This window comes from Symphalangus syndactylus, chromosome 2 (assembly GCF_028878055.3).
Source record: "Symphalangus syndactylus isolate Jambi chromosome 2, NHGRI_mSymSyn1-v2.1_pri, whole genome shotgun sequence".
Taxonomy (NCBI): Eukaryota; Metazoa; Chordata; class Mammalia; order Primates; family Hylobatidae; genus Symphalangus; species Symphalangus syndactylus.
Window position 1 is genome coordinate 96,724,758 of NC_072424.2, and position 18,426 is coordinate 96,743,183.

The 18,426-nt window shown below is 42.1% G+C and overlaps 1 protein-coding gene across 5 annotated transcripts in view; it reads right to left on the reverse strand.

The window, feature by feature from the left end:
- Positions 1-11,068, reverse strand: part of MCM9 (minichromosome maintenance 9 homologous recombination repair factor) — a 129,986-nt gene extending 118,918 nt beyond the window's left edge. For 2 of the 5 annotated variants that reach the window (XM_063620729.1, XM_055262693.2), the window contains exons 1-2: positions 10,838-10,967; positions 7,358-7,676 (exon numbers count right to left, since the gene is read on the reverse strand). In XM_063620729.1, the coding sequence (XP_063476799.1) occupies positions 7,358-7,661 (304 nt within the window). In that variant the 5' untranslated portion in view covers positions 7,662-7,676; positions 10,838-10,967. Of the gene's footprint in view, positions 1-4,196; positions 4,288-7,357; positions 7,677-10,837 lie in introns of those variants that run through there. The other 3 variants (XM_055262703.2, XM_055262713.2, XM_055262686.2) reach the window with 2 other exon arrangements.
- Between the last annotated feature and the right edge of the window lie 7,358 nt (positions 11,069-18,426).

An 18,426-nucleotide genomic window follows, 5' to 3' on the forward strand; every position in this document is an offset into this window, starting at 1 on the left:
ATCATTCTCAGTAAACTATCGCAAGGACAAAAAACCAAACACCGCATGTTCTCACTCATAGGTGGGAATTGAACAATGAGAACTCATGGACACAGGAAGGGGAACATCACACTCCGGGGACTGTTGTCAGGTGCGGGGAGGGGGAGGGACAGCATTAGGAGATATACCTAATGCTAAACGACGAGTTAATGGGTGCAGGAAATCAACATGGCACATGGATACATATGTAACAAACCTGCACATTGTGCACATGTACCCTAAAACCTAAAGTATAATAAAAATAAATAAATAAATAAATTAAATAAATAAATAAATAAAAAAACAGGCAACAGAAAAGGTGCAAAATGCCAAAGAAAATTCTTACTCAGTCTGGGTACTGTGGCTCACACTTGTGAAGCCAAGGTAGGAGAACCGCTGGGGCCCAGGAGTTCAAGACTAGCCTGGGCAACATAGTGGGACTCCATCCTTATAAAAAATTAAAAAATCAGCTGGGCATGGTGGTGCATGCCTATAGCCCCAGCAACTTGGTAGGGCTGAAGTGGGAGGATCTCTTGAGCCCAGGGGGTCAAGGCTACAGTAACCATGGTCACTCCACTGAACTCCAGTTTGGGGAATAGAGGAAGACTCTGTCCAAAAAAAAAAGAAAGAAAGAAAGAGAGGGAGGGAGGGAGGAAGGAAGGAGGGAAGGAGAAGGAGAAAAAGAGAAGGGAAGAGGGAAGGGGAGGGGAGGGGAGGGGAGGAGGAAAATCTTATGTGGAAATTTCCTCTTTCTCATGTTTGGCTACATTGCACCATTGGGGTGGAAAGATGCTGGCTATAAAGGCTAATTCCTAACAGGTTTATTGAAATAGCAACTGTTATGCTGGTTCATGTCTCCTGTCTTGTCCTCAGTATTTAGCGGTTCAAAAACCAGGTAAGTACGCCTACTGAAGGCCCATCTATCAGATTGTCCAGCCCATGAGAAATGCCATAATAGGAATCATTATACCTTAAGTTTCTATGGTCAGCATATTTTCTCCTAGTTGATACATCTATCTGATTGAAAGCCAATTTAGGAAGTATGAGGGGAAAAAGCAAACTAGAGTAACTGAATGTTTAAGGTGCCAGGCTATGTTAACCTACTGTTACAGGTTACAAGTCTACAGATAGACTTGAATTTTCTCTGATGGTTGGCTGAAATTCTCTCAATACACTGCAGAGTGTATAGACAAACAAGGTGGCCATTGCCAACATTTGCCGCTATGACTCTTTTTTCTATGCTTCTAAGACTGACTTGCCCGTTTTCTAACGAACATATTCATTATTTACATTAATTCAGATTGCATCACATTTTGCCATTAAGGGAGACACACTTTTCGTTCATATCCTAGAATGTTAAAAAACAAGAAACAGCCCAGAGATCTCTCTCTCTTGTTTACCTGGCCTTAACTGGAATGTATATTGTAATACATCTTAACACTGCTTGTAGATTCTCAGTTACATTTATTTTGCTCCCTACATGAATACTTTAAAAAAATATATGAATACTTAAAAAAAAGCAAGATATAATTCACATACCATAAAATTTACCCTATAAAGTACATAATTCAGTGGTAATTAGTATATTCACAATATTGTACAACCATCACCACTAATTCCAGAACATTTTCATAATTTCAAAAAGAAACTCTGTACCCAGTAGCAGTCACTCCCCATTCTTCTGTAACCCTGGCTGCTGGCAACCATTGATCTACTTTTGGTCTTCGTGAATTTACCTATTCTGGAAATTTCACACATAGATGCTCCGTGATTTACAATGGGGTTACATTTCAATAAACCCATTGTAAATTGAAAATGTTGTAAGTTGAAAGTGCATTTAGTACACCTAACCCACTGAACATCACAGCTTAGCCTACCTAGCCTACCTTGAACATATTCAGAATACTAACATTAGCCTACAGCTGGGCAAAATAATCTAACACAAGCCCTATTTTATAATTCAGTGTTGACTATTTCATGTTATTTACTGAATACTACACTAAAAATGACAAACAATAATTAATGGGTGCTCAAGGTATGGTTTCTACTGAATCACTTTCACATACTCATAAAGTCAAAAAATTGTAAGTCAGGGATATCTGAACAAAATCATACAATATGTGGTCTTTTGAATCTGGCTTCATTTACTTAGAATAATGTTTTCAAGATTCATTCCTGTTGTAACATATACAGTACTTCACTCTTTTTATGACTAAATAACATTCCACTGTTCAGATACACCATATTTTGTTTATTCATTTATTAGTTGATGGACATTTAGGTCGTTTCCACTTTTTGGCTATTATGAATAATGCTACTACAAACATTTGTATGCAAACTCTTGTTTGAACTTTTTTCGATTATCTTGGGCATACACCTAAGGAGTAGAATTGCTGGGTCACATGGTTATTAAAATAATTTTTTTAAATAATTTTATTTTTATGTTTGCAAACAGTCACTAAGTACTCTCTATTGTACATATACAGAAGGATACTCGAGTGGGAAATATGATAATTAACCCAATTTGCTTCTCGAAATATAAACAGAATGTACCAATAATTACTTCTAAGAAGGAAGGTTAAAAAGGAGAACAGAAAAAAAAAGGTTAAGAAAACTTACTTTAACAAAAATTCTTTGGGTTTCTGAAATATTCATTCTCTCTTCCTTGGCCCTAAAGAAATATCATTTTTGCCTCCCATTTCTAGTCCCCTCATCTCAGTTCTGCTTCCGATGCAAATTGATTGTTCAGTTTAAATTATATAGTCAGTATATTAAAACAAGAAAAACTAAGATCAGAAGAACCACATTACAGAAAATGTGGTGTTACTCCAATGTTATGCATAACTGAAGAATGCCCAATGAGATTACAGATTGCTAGGAAAATTTAGAAAAGCCTTTGGATTTTTGGCTGGACGAGGTGGCTCATGCCTGTAATCCCAGCACTTTGGGAGGCCGAGGCAGGTGGATCACCTGAGGTTGGGAGTTTGAGACCAGCCTGACCAACATGGAGAAACCCCATCTCTACTAAAAATACAAAAAATTAGCCAGGTGTGGTGGCGCATGCCTGTAATCCTAGCTACTCGGGAGGATGAGGCAAGAGAATCGCTTGAACCTGGGAGGCGGAGGTTGCGGTGAGCCGAGATCGTGCCACTGCACTACAGACTGGGTAACAAGAGCGAAACTCTTGTCTCAAAAAAAAAAAAAAAAAAAAAAAGAAAAGAAAGAAAAGTCTTCAGATTTTCAATGTGATGAAGTAATGTATCAATGAAGTCTTACATAATATAAACTGTATAGACAGACACTTGTTATTTTTGGCTTAAAAACAAATTCTAGTTTAACAACAAAGCTGTGTAATTTAATTGTACTTTTATTCCTAGAAAGCTATCTTCAATTTGATAGTGTTTCTTACTGTAAATAGCATCTTAGAATGGAAGAATAAAACACCATATGCCCCATTGCTTCTAGAGTAACCCAAGCAAAACATAATGAAGACCAAATCTCCTTTTCTTTTACCCTTCTATGGCTTGCCACAGATCTAAGAATAAGGAACCAAATCTGGACTAGACTATAGGGACTTTTGTGACTGGCTTCCTGTTTCATCAAGACTTCTGTGCACTTTTTCACATACAGTGCTCCCTTTGTCTCAGTGCTTTCCTCTTCACTCTGCTTCTCAAAAATGCCCACACTAAGAAGCAATGCAGTGGTTAAGAATACAGACTCAGGCCAGGCACGGTGGCTCATGCTTGTAATCCCAGAACTGGGGAGGCCAAGGTGGGCGGATCACCTGAGGTCAGGAGTTCGAAACCAGGCTGGCCAACACGGTGAAACCGTCTCTACTAAAAATACAAAAATTAGCCGGGTGTAGTGGCACATGCCTGTAATCCCAGCTACTTGGGAGGCTGAGGCAGGAGAATCGCTTGAACCTGGGAGGCAGAGGTTGCAGTGAGCCGAGATTGCACTTGTGCACTCCGGCTTGGGAAACAGAGTGAGACTCCATCTCAAAAAAAACAAAGAATACAGACTTGAGCTAGAATGCTTAGGTTTGAGTCACAACTCTGTCACTTACTAGCTGTGTGACCTTGGCCAAGTTGTAACCTCTTAGATCTCTCATCTATAAAATAACAACAGAACCCATCACACAGAGTAATAAAAAAACTAGAAGAATTCATAGCTTACACCTGTAATCCCAGTACTTTGGGAGGCTGAAGCAGAAGGATCACTTGAGGCTAGGAGTTCAAGACCAGCCTGAGCAACACAGAGACCCCACTTCTACAAAAAAAAAAAAAAAAAAAAAAAAAATTTAAATAGCTGAGTGTGGTGGCACATGCCTGTAGTCCCAGCTACCCAGGAGGCTGAGGTGGGAGGATTGCTTATGCCCAGAAGTCAGAGACTGCAGTGAGCTATGATTGTTGTGCAACTGCATTCCAGCCTGGGAAACAGAGTTAGGCCCTGTCTCAAAAAAAAAAAAAAAAAAGAATTCATACATGTAAAGTTTCTGAAAATATTACTCGGCATATAGCAAGCACTATTTAAACATTAATTCTGGCCGGGCACCATGGCTCATGCCTGCAATCCCAGCACTTTGGGAGGCCGAGGTGGGCAGATCACCTGAGGCCAGGAGTTCAAGACCAGCCTGAGCAACACGGCAAAACTCTGTCTCTACCAAAAATACAAAAATTAGCTGGCCGTGGTGGCACGTGCCTGTAATCCCAGCTACTTGGGAGGCTGAGACAGGAGGACTGCTTGAACCCGGGAGGCAGAGGTTGCAGTGAGACAAGATTGCATCACTGGACTCCAGCCTGGACAACAGAGCGAGACCCTGTCTCAAAAACAAAAACAAAAAACAACATACCTTGAGTGAGGCATGCATCACACATTAAAGTTTCCATTAAGCTCTCATACAGTAATGCTTAATATATGCATACGCATGTATCTGTAGGCATGCATACACCATCTGGTAAATATTTGACTATATAGCTGTCTGCCTGCCATACAGCCCTGAGTTTTTTAAAGGAGGGAAAAACTATATTCTTTTTGGTTTCCCAAGATCCTAGCAAATGCCTACTGATGTTTTGTTTAGTAGTAACATAATTTGTAACTTACTTTTTCAGAGAATTGAAAAAATAAGCTAAATTCACCTGAAACTGATAGGGTCACTTAGGCAGACAGGATTGTATTACTTAAACTGAGTATGGAAAGGTATCTGAAAATAATGGCAGCCTAAAACTATTTCCTAAATAGCATTTTGACAACATTAACTAAAGTCCCCCTTAATAATCCTTTTGCAAATTTATTAATAGGAAACATTGGCCAGACACAATGGCTCACGTGTATAATTTTTTTTTTTTTTTTTTTTTGAGACGGAGGCTCGCTCTTTTGCCCAGGCCGGAGTGCAGTGGCACTATCTTGGCTCACTGCAAGCTCCGCCTCCCGGGTTCACGCCATTCTCCTGCCTCAGCCTCCCACGTAGCTGGGACTACAGGCGCCTGAAACCACGCCCGGCTAATTTTTTGTATTTTTAGTAGAGACGGGGTTTCACCGTGTTGGCCAGGATGGTCTCGATCTCCTGACCTCGTGATCCGCCTGCCTCGGCCTCCCAAAGTGCTGGGATTACAGGCATGAGCCACCGCGCCTGGCCTCACATGTATGATCCTAACACTTTGGGAGGCCAAAGCAGGAGGATCACTTGAGCTTGGGAGTTTAATACCAACCTGGGCAACAGAGTGAGACTCCATCTCTAATTTTTCAAAAAGGCTGGGAGCGGGGGACCCTTTTTCTTGATCCCATCAAGAGATTATCTAGTACCCTGATGCATAATGATTAATAATCTTCCTAATTTATCCTAGCAAGTGTAACTGCAGATAATATTTTTCATTTAAATTAAGTATTTGGTCTTTTTGGGAGTCTTAACTTGCCTCCAAGAAGTTCTACTATAGTGACTCCAAACCTTTTTGGAACTTGGGAAGCACCCTTATTGATTATAAATCACCACTCTTCTTAAATGTACTATAAGGTAAACATTTATTTATTTATTTTTTAAATTTTTTTTTTTTGAGACAGAGTCTCGCTCTGTTGCCCAGGCTGGAGTGCAGTGGCCCAATCTCGGCTCACTGCAAGCTCTGCCTCCTGGGTTCACACCATTCTCCTGCCTCAGCCTCCCGAGTAGCTGGGACTACAGGCGCCCGCCACCATGCCCGGCTGATTTTTTTTGTATTTTTTGTAGAGACGGGGTTTCACCGTTAACCAGGATGGTCTCGATCTCCTGACCTCGCAATCCGCCCGCCTCAGCCTCCCGAAGTGCTGGGACTACAGGCGTGAGCCACCGAGCCCAGCCGGTAAAAATTTTTAAACAAAAGGGTATGTATGTTCTCCAGCTTAATCACAGACTGCCCTCAATATTCTGGACCTGCTTTTAATTTTACCAAATCTTTCTTTCGTGTAAACAGCATGAATCTGTACCAGCCTTTATTAATTTATACAATAATGGCATATTTAAATTCTGTTTTAATTAGAGGGTTGACAGGGACTCTAGAAGTGGTTTGCAAGTGAAGAAACTAAGGCTCAGTGAGATAAAATAACTTACTAAGTCTCCCAGGTTAGGCATGTAGCCTTTAAATCCAATTCTTCTCTTTCACCACACCATGCCTTCCAAGAAATTATTTCCATGCAATGAGCTAAATAAAAATTGTTACACTATAGTGTCACTTTTCCCTAAAACTCTTAATTCAACTCTATCCATCCTGCTAAAAAACTCACTTTTAAAACAGAAAGTGAGGGGCAAGAACTCCTAGAGGCAGGAATTCAAGGACACAGCTTTGCCACCCCAAGCTGCTGATTGCTCCACTACAGTTTCTTAACAATTAAGATGCTTAATTTGTCATGCATTCAACAAAAATGTATCGAATAACTGGTAGGTAGACTACACAATGCTAATACTGATCTTTAAAAATAACTAATTTCCTAAAATAGTTCTGAAGATCCCTGGACAAGATCTATCACTTCTCTAATTCTTTGTATTACCAGTTCTTTTATTGTTAGTAACCACAAAAGCTCATAAAGCTGTTTTGAATTACAATTTTATACACAGACGTGGAAATATATAGACACACAAGTATACTGCTGTCTCCACACGTTCTCCCTCCCCTCAGTGGGCATGACTCATACTTCATGCCCACAGAACACAATTATTATTCTGCTCTAAAAGAAGTGACCATCAACTATGTAACAGATATATATTTTAAGTATAAATATCAATTATTTCTTAGTGTTCTGAATCTAGTATATTTTCTCAAAATCTTTCTAGAAGATAGCATGGCAGTAAGATCTTTAAGTGATTTACCTGATATCCTGGCATGAAGATTCTGTTTCATGGAAACACCCTCAGGCTGAGAAAGGGACTGGAGAATTGTCAAGGCTGACCTTCGCAGTGCACTATCAAAAATTGTAAGCACTTCATTGGGGAACATGTTGAAATATTCCCCGATTTCCATGTTGGTCTCAAACAGAGTCATGGCATTAACCACAACTGGGTAATGAGCATCTTCATCCCTTTCCTTCAAGATTAGAAGAATATCATTCTTATGGTATTCCGAAACATATGACTCAAACACTTGACCAACCAGTGTAACTTGATCGCTATTCATCTTGAATCTAGGTAACTAAAGAAAAAAAAAAGGATCGTATTATATATTTGATACTCAAGATGTACACACAATTTAACAAAAACGATTGGTTATAAATCACACTGGCTTTGGGTCATACTATAATCACAAAATAATATCTGAATTCAAATCTTAATGAAATCTGAATTATCTGTTACAGTCACAGTACATGTACTTCAAAAATGAGTGAAGTCAAATGTAAGTCAAAGAACTATGTTGGTACTGATTATCAAAATCCAAAAGAGTTCAAAGCATTTCCCATCTTTTCCCCAAATTTCCTTCATATTAACCCTGCATTAATATACAGGCATGCACCTAATAACATTTCTGGACTGCACTTATAAAAGCGGTCTCATAAGATTATAATATTGTACCCTTATTGTACCTTTTCTATGTTTAGACACATAAATACCATTGTGTTACAACAACTGTGTACAGTATTCAGTACAATAATATGATGTACAGGTTTATAGCCTAAGAGCAACAGGCTATGCCATATAGCCTAGGTGTGTAGTAGGCTGAACCATCTAGGTTTGTGTAAATATACTCTATGCTGTTCACACAAGGACAAAATCACCTAATGACAAATTTCTCAGATTGTATCCCCATCATTAAATGACATATAATGGTATTTATTTTACATAATATATGTAAGAGGCCACATTCCATACACACACATTTGCTCTCAAGTATAAAATCTGAAACATATCTTTTGGCTTGGGTCAGTAAGAGTGGAGTTCTTTGCAAGAGTCCTGGTTCTAGCTTTTGTTTATATGAACAAAGTATCATTCTTTTGCGTGCTCTCTCTTTAGTTGTACACACAGTGTACACACACACTCATGTGTATTCTGCTATGTAACTGAAACACATACCATTAATCAGACTGACAGCCAGTTCTGACATGAATAATTAACAGACTGTCCTTAGAAATTCATATTTGGAAGTGAATTTGTTTCCTTCTTTCTCTTTCTTACCCTAGGAAATCTACTGGGTTCTGCAGAAACAGCTGTCAACAATGCAAAGAAAACAGATAAACATAGGAAGGGGAAAAAACACCGAGTCTTCAAATAATAAAAAAGTATTATTGAAAATAAATACAGCAGATACCACTACTTTATCTCATTCCCCCGGCACTCTATTAAAAAGTGTGTATCTACAGATAAAAAGCACCTACCACCATTCTAGTTTCATGTATACAGACGGATAACAAATTACATATGTATAAACCCAATTCAATGTCCGTTTCCTAATATCTACCATGTACGAGGCACTATGCTGGCAAATGAAAAGTATAGTAAAAGGTTCTCTATGTCCTCAGAAATCCAAGGGGCAAATAAAACGAAACAGTGCTCTATCAGTGGTCAAAAATGCAATATGAATAGGAGTCAAAGGAGAGGGAGGTTAAATTTAAATGAGGTGACGATCTCAGAAGTAGCACTGGACAGTTAGAAACAAGCTATCCAAATAAGAAACACTTATTTGGGGCCAGGCACAATGGCTCACGCCTGTAATCCCAGCACTTTGGGAGGCCGAGACAGGTGGATCACGAGGTCAGGAGATCGAGACCATCCTTGCTAACATGGTGAAACCCCGTCTCTACTAAAAAAAATACAAAAAAAAATTAGCTGGGCGTGGTGGTGGGCGCCTGTAGTCCCAGCTACTCGGGAGGCTGAGGCAGCAGAATGGTGTGAACGCAAGAGGAGGAGCTTGCAGTGAGCCCAGACCGTGCCACTGCACTCCAGCCTGGGAACAAAGCGAGACTCCACCTCAAAAAAAAAAAAAAAAAAAAAAAAAAAGAGAGAAACACTTATTTCGTTTGGAAAGAGACTGAGCACTGGAGAAGAGGTGTACTTAAATTTGACTTATTTCATTTGTCCAACATTTATTGTACCGGACTCTCCAAATACAAATATTAAAGGAGACTGCCATAAAGTTCACAGTTTATCATCCTAAGTACGTGTCATACACACTATTTGCTATATTTTGCTTTCTCTGAGAACCTACTATTCCGCAAGGTGTGAAAGGTTTAAGAAGTATATACAACAGTTAGGTCAAGAATCCTGAAAACTACAGGAGGCCAGAGTGAGAGTAAGAATGAGTAAATGTATATCCAAGACAATGAGTGGAAATAAATTATGGCCTCCACGGTAATTTGTTTTTGGTTAAGCAATATAAATTCAGCTACATGTAATGCCGAAAAAGCACCTGGGAAGGAATATCTCCACAATGTGGACTTTGCCAAAAAAAAAAAAAAAAATCTGTACTCCCAAGAGTGGCTACAAGAGAATCACTATGATTCTATTAAAGCATATTAAATTTAGAGCCACAAATTTAGCATTTGAAAAACAGCTCCACACAAGGCAGGAAAAGGGCAGTAGCAGAATTCAACGTTCCAATTAAGGTCAGATTAAATTTTGCCTAGTTAGGCCAGCATTTCTATGGTTAATATGGACCATTGTTCTTCATTCCCTTTCAACATCTATGCAAAACTGACTAATCAACTGTGTTATGGGCAGTTTGCTAACTCAATAAACGTACCTACTACCCACCCAGATAGACACTGGAGGCACTTTTTTTGAGAAGGGTCATTTCACAACTTTCACGTTCTCTTTCCTTTTCTTATTGAATATTTGGGGTCAAAATAAAATCATTTGCTTTACTTTGTCCTCTTGACCACAGCGAAGCGTCGAAGAGAGGAGAGTGCCTAACTGCACTGGCATCCCCCAGCTGTCTCCGGGAATCGCGGCAGCCCCGCCCCGCCCGCCTGCACCTGCCGGGAGCCCCGCCCTCTCCGCGCGGGCTGGCGGGACGCGCGACCTCGGCCCCGCCCCCTCCCTCCGCCCCTCTCACTGCGGGGGCGCGCCATTTCGCGCCTCCTCCGGGCCGCTCGGCTGCCCCAGGGGCGCCTGGCAAACGTGGAGTCGCTCAGTTTTGGAGGCATGCTTTCCAAACTTTCTAATTCACACGGTCTCTGCACGCAGCCCCTGCCCCACGACACCTTGGCAGTCTCTGACACTTTTTGGGCTCTTCTCCCGGGCAGCTCCCTTGCCTGTCCGGTCCCGGAGTTGAATAGTTTTTGAAGTAATGAGACGGGAACGAGACTTGGGACGAACTGGAGAAAAACATAACCGCGAAAGGAGGAGGCGGCTATCACTTACTGGCTGTGTCAGAAGTCGCCAGGGACGCGCTGCTCCCGAGGCCGAGGGGCCCAGAGAGCTCCAGCCAGGCGGTGGGTTCGTCTCCGGCGCAAGAAGGCTGGTGGGGCGGGGTGCGCTCGTGCACGTGGCCGCTCGAGGCGCCACCGGCCGCGGGGACGCGCGGGCTGTGTCGGGCGGCCTAGCGCCTGCGGCTCTGCCGGGCCTGCGCTCTCTACCGACGCCGGGCCGCGCACCGCCTCAACTTCCCTGCCCCAGCGGCTCTTCCGGGAGGAGACGAGGCAGCGGGGCGGGGCGGAGCGGACGGGTTGGGGCGGGGCCAGGAGAGTCCCGGGCGGGGAGAGGGGCGGGACCCGAGCGGTGACCTCAGGCTAAGTGGGGAGAGCAGGGCTGTGCGGCGGCTCAGATCGGATCTTAAGGTTTGTTTTTTGTCTGTCCAAGGAATTTGCTTAACCCAAGGACACAGAGGATCTCTTCTGTGTTTTCTGACACGTTTTAGAATTTTAGGTTTTATATTGAGGTCTGTGATCCAATTAGAGCTAATTTTTGTCTGTGGTGCAAAGTATGGATCTTAGGTCATTTTTTTTTGCATATGAATAGTGTCATTTGTTCAGAGAGCTTTTTCTCACCGAATAGCTTTTGCACCTATTTTAAAAATCAGTTGTCCCTAAAGCATCAGTTGTGGGTCTATTCTTAGACTTTCTATTCTCTTCTGACAATTTATTATATTTCTCTCTACAAAAATACCACATTGTCTTGATTCCTGTAGATTCATAAGAGTCTTAAAATCAGATCGTGTTTGGCTTCCAATTTTTTGCTCTTTTTCAAAAATGTTCTGGCTCATCTAGTCCCTTGGGTTTTCATATGAATATTAGAATCAGCTTGTCACTTTAAAAAGTTGGGATTGTGATTGGAGTTACATTTCGTCTATAGATCCATATGAGAATAATTTACACGTTAACAGTATTTAGTTATGACCCTTAAAGTAAGCCTCTTCATTTATTTAGGTGTTATTTCACTCAGCAAATGTTTTGATCTTTCATCAGGTCTAGCCCTATGTAGTCCATTCTCACACTGCTAATAAAGACATACCTGAGACGGGGTAATTTATAAAGGAAAGAGGTTTAATTGACTTACAGTTCAGCATGGCTAGGGAGACTTCAGGAAACTTAAAATCATGGCAGAAGCAGAAGCAAACGTCCTTCTTCACAGGGCTGCAGGAAGGAGAAGTGCGGAGCAAAGAGGGAAAAGCCCCTTGGAAAACCATCAGATCTGGTGATATCTCACTCATTATCAGAGAACAGCATAGGAATAACCACCCCCATGATTCAGTTACCTCCCACCAGGTCCCTCCCACACACCTGGGGATTATGGTAACTATAGTTCAAGATGAGGTTTGGGCAGGGACACAGCCAAACCATATCACCTATGTCAGATTTATCCATAAATCTAAGGATGGGGGGGAACATATACTTCTTGATATTATGTAAATGACATTTTAAGTTTTCAATTTTCAGTTCTTTGATAGTGTCTTAGTCTGTGTCGCTAAAAAGGAGTACCTGAGACTGAATAATTTATAAATAAAAGAGGTTTATTTGGCTCACACTTCTGCAGGCTGCTTCTGGTGAGGGCTTCAGGCTGCTTCCACTCAGTGAAGGGAAGGCTGCCTGTGCAGATCACATGGCCAGAAGAGAGGCAAGAGAAAGGTGAGGTAGTGGTCAGGCTCTTTTTAACAATCAGCTCTGGAGGCAACTAACAGAATGAGAACTCATTATGCAACGGCAGCACTAAGTTTTCCTGAAGGATCTGCCCCTGTGACCCAGACACCCTCAACTAGGCCCCACACTTGGGATCAGATTTTAAGATGAGATTTGGAAGGGAGAAATACTCAAACTATTTCAGATAGTATGTAAAAATATGATTGGGGGTGGCGGTGTTGTTGTTGTTGTTGTTGTTACAGGTTCTTGCTCTGTTGCTCAGGCTGGAGTGCAGTGGTGTGATCACGGCCCACTGCAACCTCTGTCTCCCAGGTTCAAGCAATCCTCCTGCCTCAGCCCCCTGAGTAGCTGGGTGATATGGTTTGGCTGTGTGTCCCCACCCAAATCTCACCTTAAATTGTAATCCCCAGGAGTCTGGTGAGAGGTGATTGAATCATGGGGCAAACTTCCCCCTTGCTGTTCTCATGATAGTAAGTGAGTTCTCATGAGATCGGGTTTTTTGAAAGTGTCTGGCACTTCCCCCTCACTCATTCTCTCTCTCTGGCAGTTCCCCCTCACATTCTCCCTCTCTCTCCCGCTCTGCTATGGTAAGACATGCTTGCTTCCCGTTTGCCATCTGCCATGAATATGTTTCCTGAGGCCTCCTAGTCATGCTTTCTATTAAGCCTGCAGAACTGTGAGTCAATTAAACCTCTTTTTGTCATAAATTGCCCTGTCTCAGGTAGTTTTTTATAGCAGTGTGAAAACAGACTGATACATTGGAATTATAGGTCTGCGCCACCACACCTGGCTAATATTTTGGTATTTTTTTGTAGAGATAGGGTCTCACTATGTTGCCCAGGCTGGTATAACTGATTTTTTAACATTAATCTTGTATTTGCAATTTTGTAAAAACAACTTATGAGTTCTAGCAGCTTTTTTTGTGGATTTTGCTAGATTTTCTATATATTCAGGATTTGTTATCTATGAATAAAGACAGTTTTACTTCCTTCCTATTCTGGAGGCCTTTTATTTCTTTTTCTTGTCTTTTTGCACTGACTAGAAGCTTGAGTACGGTGTTGGATAAAAGTGATGAGACCAGACATCCTTTCTTTGCTTCTGATCTTAGAGGGAAAGTTATCAGTCTTTTACTCTCAAATATGGATGTTAGCCCAGGGTTTTTTGTAGATGCCCTTTATTAAGATGTAGGAAGATTTGAGAGCTTTTATCAAGAATAAATGTTGGATTTCATTAAGGCTTTTCTACGTCTGTGGAAATGATCACTTTGCTTTTTTTTTCTTTTAGTTTCATATTTTATATATAGATTGAATTGTGTCCCTCCAAAAAAGATATATTGAAGTTATAATCTCCAGTCCCTTTAAATGTCACTTGTTTGAAAATAAGGTCTTTATAGAGGTAATTGAGTTAAAATTAGGAATTAGGATGGGCAGTAATCCAATATGACTTGTGTCCTTATAAAAAGGATAAATTTTGGGGCTGGGCACAGTGGCTCACACCTGTAATCCCAGCACTTTGGGAGGCTGAGGCGGGCGGATCATGAGGTCAAGAGATTGAGACCATCCTGGCCAACATGGTGGAACACCGTCTCTACTAAAAATACAAAAAAAAATTAGCTGGGTGTGGTGGCATGCGCCTGTAGTCCCAGCTACTTGGGAGACTGAGGCAGGAAAATTGCTTGAACCCAGGAGGTGGAGGTTGTAGTGAGCCAAGGTCACGCCACTGCACTCTAGCCTGGTGACAGGGCGAGACTCCGTCTCAAAAGAAAAAAGAAAAAAAAAAAAGCTTATAAAAAGGAAAATTTGGGCACAGATACACACACAGCAAGAATACCACATGAAGAGACACAGAAAAGATGACCATCTACAAGCCAAGGAACACCTGAAATTACCAGAAGCTAAGAGAGAGACCTGGGACAGATCCCTTCCTAGCACCTTCAGGAGGAGGATATCCCTGTTGATATCCTTGGATTTTGTACTTCTGGCCTCCAGAACTGTGAGACAGTAAATTTTGCTTGTTCTAAGCCATTCAGTTGGTGGTACTTTGTTATGGCAGCCCTGGGAAACTAATATATCAATTGATACATGAATGTTAGATCAACTGTGCTTTTCTGAAATAATCTCCACTTGGTAATGATGTATTCATCTTTTTTATATATTGTTGAATTTAATTTGCTAACATACATCAATGTTTTTATTATACTTTAAGTTCTGGGATACATGTGCAGAACATGCAGGTTTGTTACATAGGTATACATGTGCCATGGTGGTTTGCTGCACCCATCAACCCGTCATCTACATCAGGTGTTTCTTCTAATGCTATCCCTCCCCTAGCTCCACACCCCCTGACAGGCCCCCACGTGTGATGTTCCCCTCCCTATGTCCATGTGTTCTCATTGTTCAAGTCCCACGTGTGAGTGAGAACATGTGGTGTTTGGTTTTCTGTTCTTGTGTTAGTTTGCTGAGAATGATGGTTTCCAGCTTCATCCATGTCCCTGCAAAGGACATGAACCCATCCTTTTTACATGATTTTAATTTTGTAACTTCTCCCTTTAATTTATTTTTACAGTTTTTATTGTGAGAATAGTCCATGAGGTTGACAAAAACTCAAGCCATGCTCTCTAATAGATTCCACTCCCCTCCTCAGAAAAGAACTGTCCTCTTTAAACTCAGGCAGTGTTAAGAGGATCATTACTGAATTACAGATTCATTCTGCATAGATTTGGCTTCCTAAGAAGAGTATTTAAAGGGTGGAGCAAATGGCCGAAAACAAGGCTCTACCAATCATTCCCCCTCCACCCCTTAGGAACACCAAACTTAACAACGGTCTACGCAAAGAACACAGTTATAAGAACCAAAAATCAGATGAGCACTCACAGTACCTGGTTTTAACTTCGTATCACTAAAAGATCAATGAAGAGGGTAGGAAAGACAGTCTTGAATTGCAGATGCATCCCTCCCCCATACCTGGGCAGTATCCACGTGGTGTGGAGAGAGAATCTGTGCACTTGGGAGAGGAATAGCATAGAGATTATGGGACTTTACGTTGAAGTGAGTGCTTCCCTGTGACAGTGGAAAGCAAAACCAGGCTGCACTCAGCTGAAGCCTACCCGTAGAAAGAGTGTATAAACCAGCACTAGCCAGAGGGGAATCACCCATCCCAGCAGTCAGAACTTGAGTTCTGGCAAACCTCACTACCATGATTAAAGTACTCTGAGGCCCTATATAAACTTGAAAAGCAGTCTTGATCACAAGGACTGCAACTCTTAGCAAGTCCTAGTACAGAGCTGGGCTCAGAGCCATTGGAGTTGTGGGGACACATGACCCACTGAGACAGCAGCCAGGGCAGCTAAGAGAGTGCTTGCACCACTGTTTCCCCAATTGCAGACTGCACATTCTGTGGCTCCAAAGGATACCCCTTCCTTCCACCTGAGGAGAGGAGAGGGAAGAATAAAGAGGAGCCTGTCTTACATCTTGGATACCAGCTCAGCTACAGTAGGATAGGTCACCAGTCAGAGTCTTTAGGCCCCTTTTCCACCCCTAGCTCCAGGATGACATTTCTAGACCACACAAGACCAAGAAGGAACCCCCTGCCTTGAAGGGAAGGACCCAGTCCTGGCAGGACCCATCACCTGCAAACTAAAGAGCCCTTGGGCCCTGAATAACCAGCAGCAATACCCAAGTAGAATGCTGTGGGCCTTGAGTGAGACTCTAAGACATGCCAGTTTCAGGTGAGATCCACCACATTCCCAGCTGTGGTGGCTCTGATGAGAGACTCCTTCTGAGAAATGCAGAGGGGAAAGTAAATGGGACTTTGTCTTGTACCTTTAGGTACCAGGTTGGCCATAGCAGGGTAGAGCACCAAGTGGGCTCTACCATCCTCAGTTCCAGGATTTGACTCTTGGATGATATTTCTGGACCTGCCCTAAGCCAGAGGCAGGAGAATCACTTGAACCCAGCAGGCAGAGGAGAGCCCACTGCCCTGAAGGGTTAGCCTCAGGCCTGTCAGCATTCACTACAAGCTGACTGAAGAGACCTTTGGCCATAGGTGAACAATGATGGTAGCCTGGCAGTACTACCTTTGGGAATGTAGTGGTGGTAGCCACAGAGTGAGGCTCCTTTGCCTGTGGAAAGGAGAGGGAAGAGTGAGAGGAACTGCACCTTGTGGTTTGAGTGCCAGCACAGCTGCAGTACAATATCACTCTAGGTAGATTTCTAGGGTTTTTCACTCCAGTCCCTGGCTCAGGGACAGGATCTCTGGACCCACCTGGGGCCTGAGGGAACTTGTCGATACCCTGAAGGGAAGGATGCAAGCCTGGCTGGCTTCACGTACTGCTAATTGTAGAGCCCTAGGACCTTGAGCAAACATAGGCAGTCGCCAGGTAGTGGTTACTGCAGGCCTTGGCCAAGCCCCAGTGCTGTGCTGGCCTCAGGTCTGACCCAGCATAATCCCAGTGGTTGTGGCCACAAGGGTGCTTGTGTCACCCCTTCTCCAGCTCCAAGCAGCTCAGAACAGAGAGAGACAGAGAGAGGGAAGAGAGACTCTGTTTGTTTGGGAGTAAGATAAGAGAACAAGAGTCTGTCTGGTAGTCCAGAGAATTCTTCCAGATCTAATCGAGACCAGCAAGGTGGTATTTCTGTGAGTTTGCAAGAACCGTAACATTACTGGGCTTGGAGTGTCCCCTAATGCAGATACAGCTTAGATCACAACACCCAAGTCCTTTCAAGTGTCTGGAAAGCCTTCACAAGAATGAGTGCAAACAACCCATACTGCAAAGACAACAATAAATACCTAATTCTTTATTGCCCAGACACTGACAAACATCCACAAGGATCAAGTCTATCCTGGAAAACATGACTTCACTAAATGAACTAAATAAAGTACCATGGATCAGCTGGGCGCAGTGGCTCACGCCTGTAATCCCAGCACTTTGGGAGGCCAAGGCGGGCGGATCACAAGATGAAGAGATCAACACCATCCTGGACAACATGGTGAAACCCCATCTCTATTAAAAATACAAAAATTAGCTGGGCCTGGTGGCGCACACCTGTAGTCCTAGCTACTCGGGAGGCTGAGGCAGGAGAATCACTTGAACCTGGGAGGTGGAGGTTGCAGTGAGCCAAGATCACACCACTCCACTCCAGCCTGGCGATGGAGTGAGACTCCATCTAAATAAAATAAAATAAAATAAGGTACCAGGGACCAATCCTAGAGAAACAGCTATGTAACTTTTCAGAAAGAGAATTCAAAATAGCTATTTTGAGGAAATGCAAAGAAATTAAAGATCACACAGAGAAAGAATTAAGAATTCTGCCAGATAAATGTAATGAAGAGATTGAGATAATTAAAAAGAATCAAGCAGAAAATTCTCAAGTTGAAAAATGCAATTTACATACCAAAGAATGCATCAGAGTCTTCTAATACCAGAAATGATTAAGCAGAAGAATGAATTAGTGAGCTTCAATACAGGCTATTTCAAAAGAGATAGTCAGAGGTGACAAAATAAAAAAGAAAAAAGCGTAAAAAGAATGTAGCACACCTACAAGATCAAGAAAATAGCCTCAAAAGGACAAATCTAAGTTATTGGCCTTGAAGGGGAGGTAGAGAAAGAGAGGGGCAAAAAGTTCATTCAAAGGGATAATAACAGAGAACATCCCAAATGTAGAGAAAGATATCCATATCCAAGTACAAGAATGTTACAGAACACCAAGCAGATTTAATCTAAAGAAAACCATCTTAAAGCATTTAGTAATCAAACTCCCAAAAGTCAAGGATAAATAAAAGCAGCAAGAGAAATGAAACGAATAGCATACAATGGAGCTCCAATACATCTGGCAGCGGACGTTTCAGTGGAAAGCTTACAGGCCAGGTGAGAGT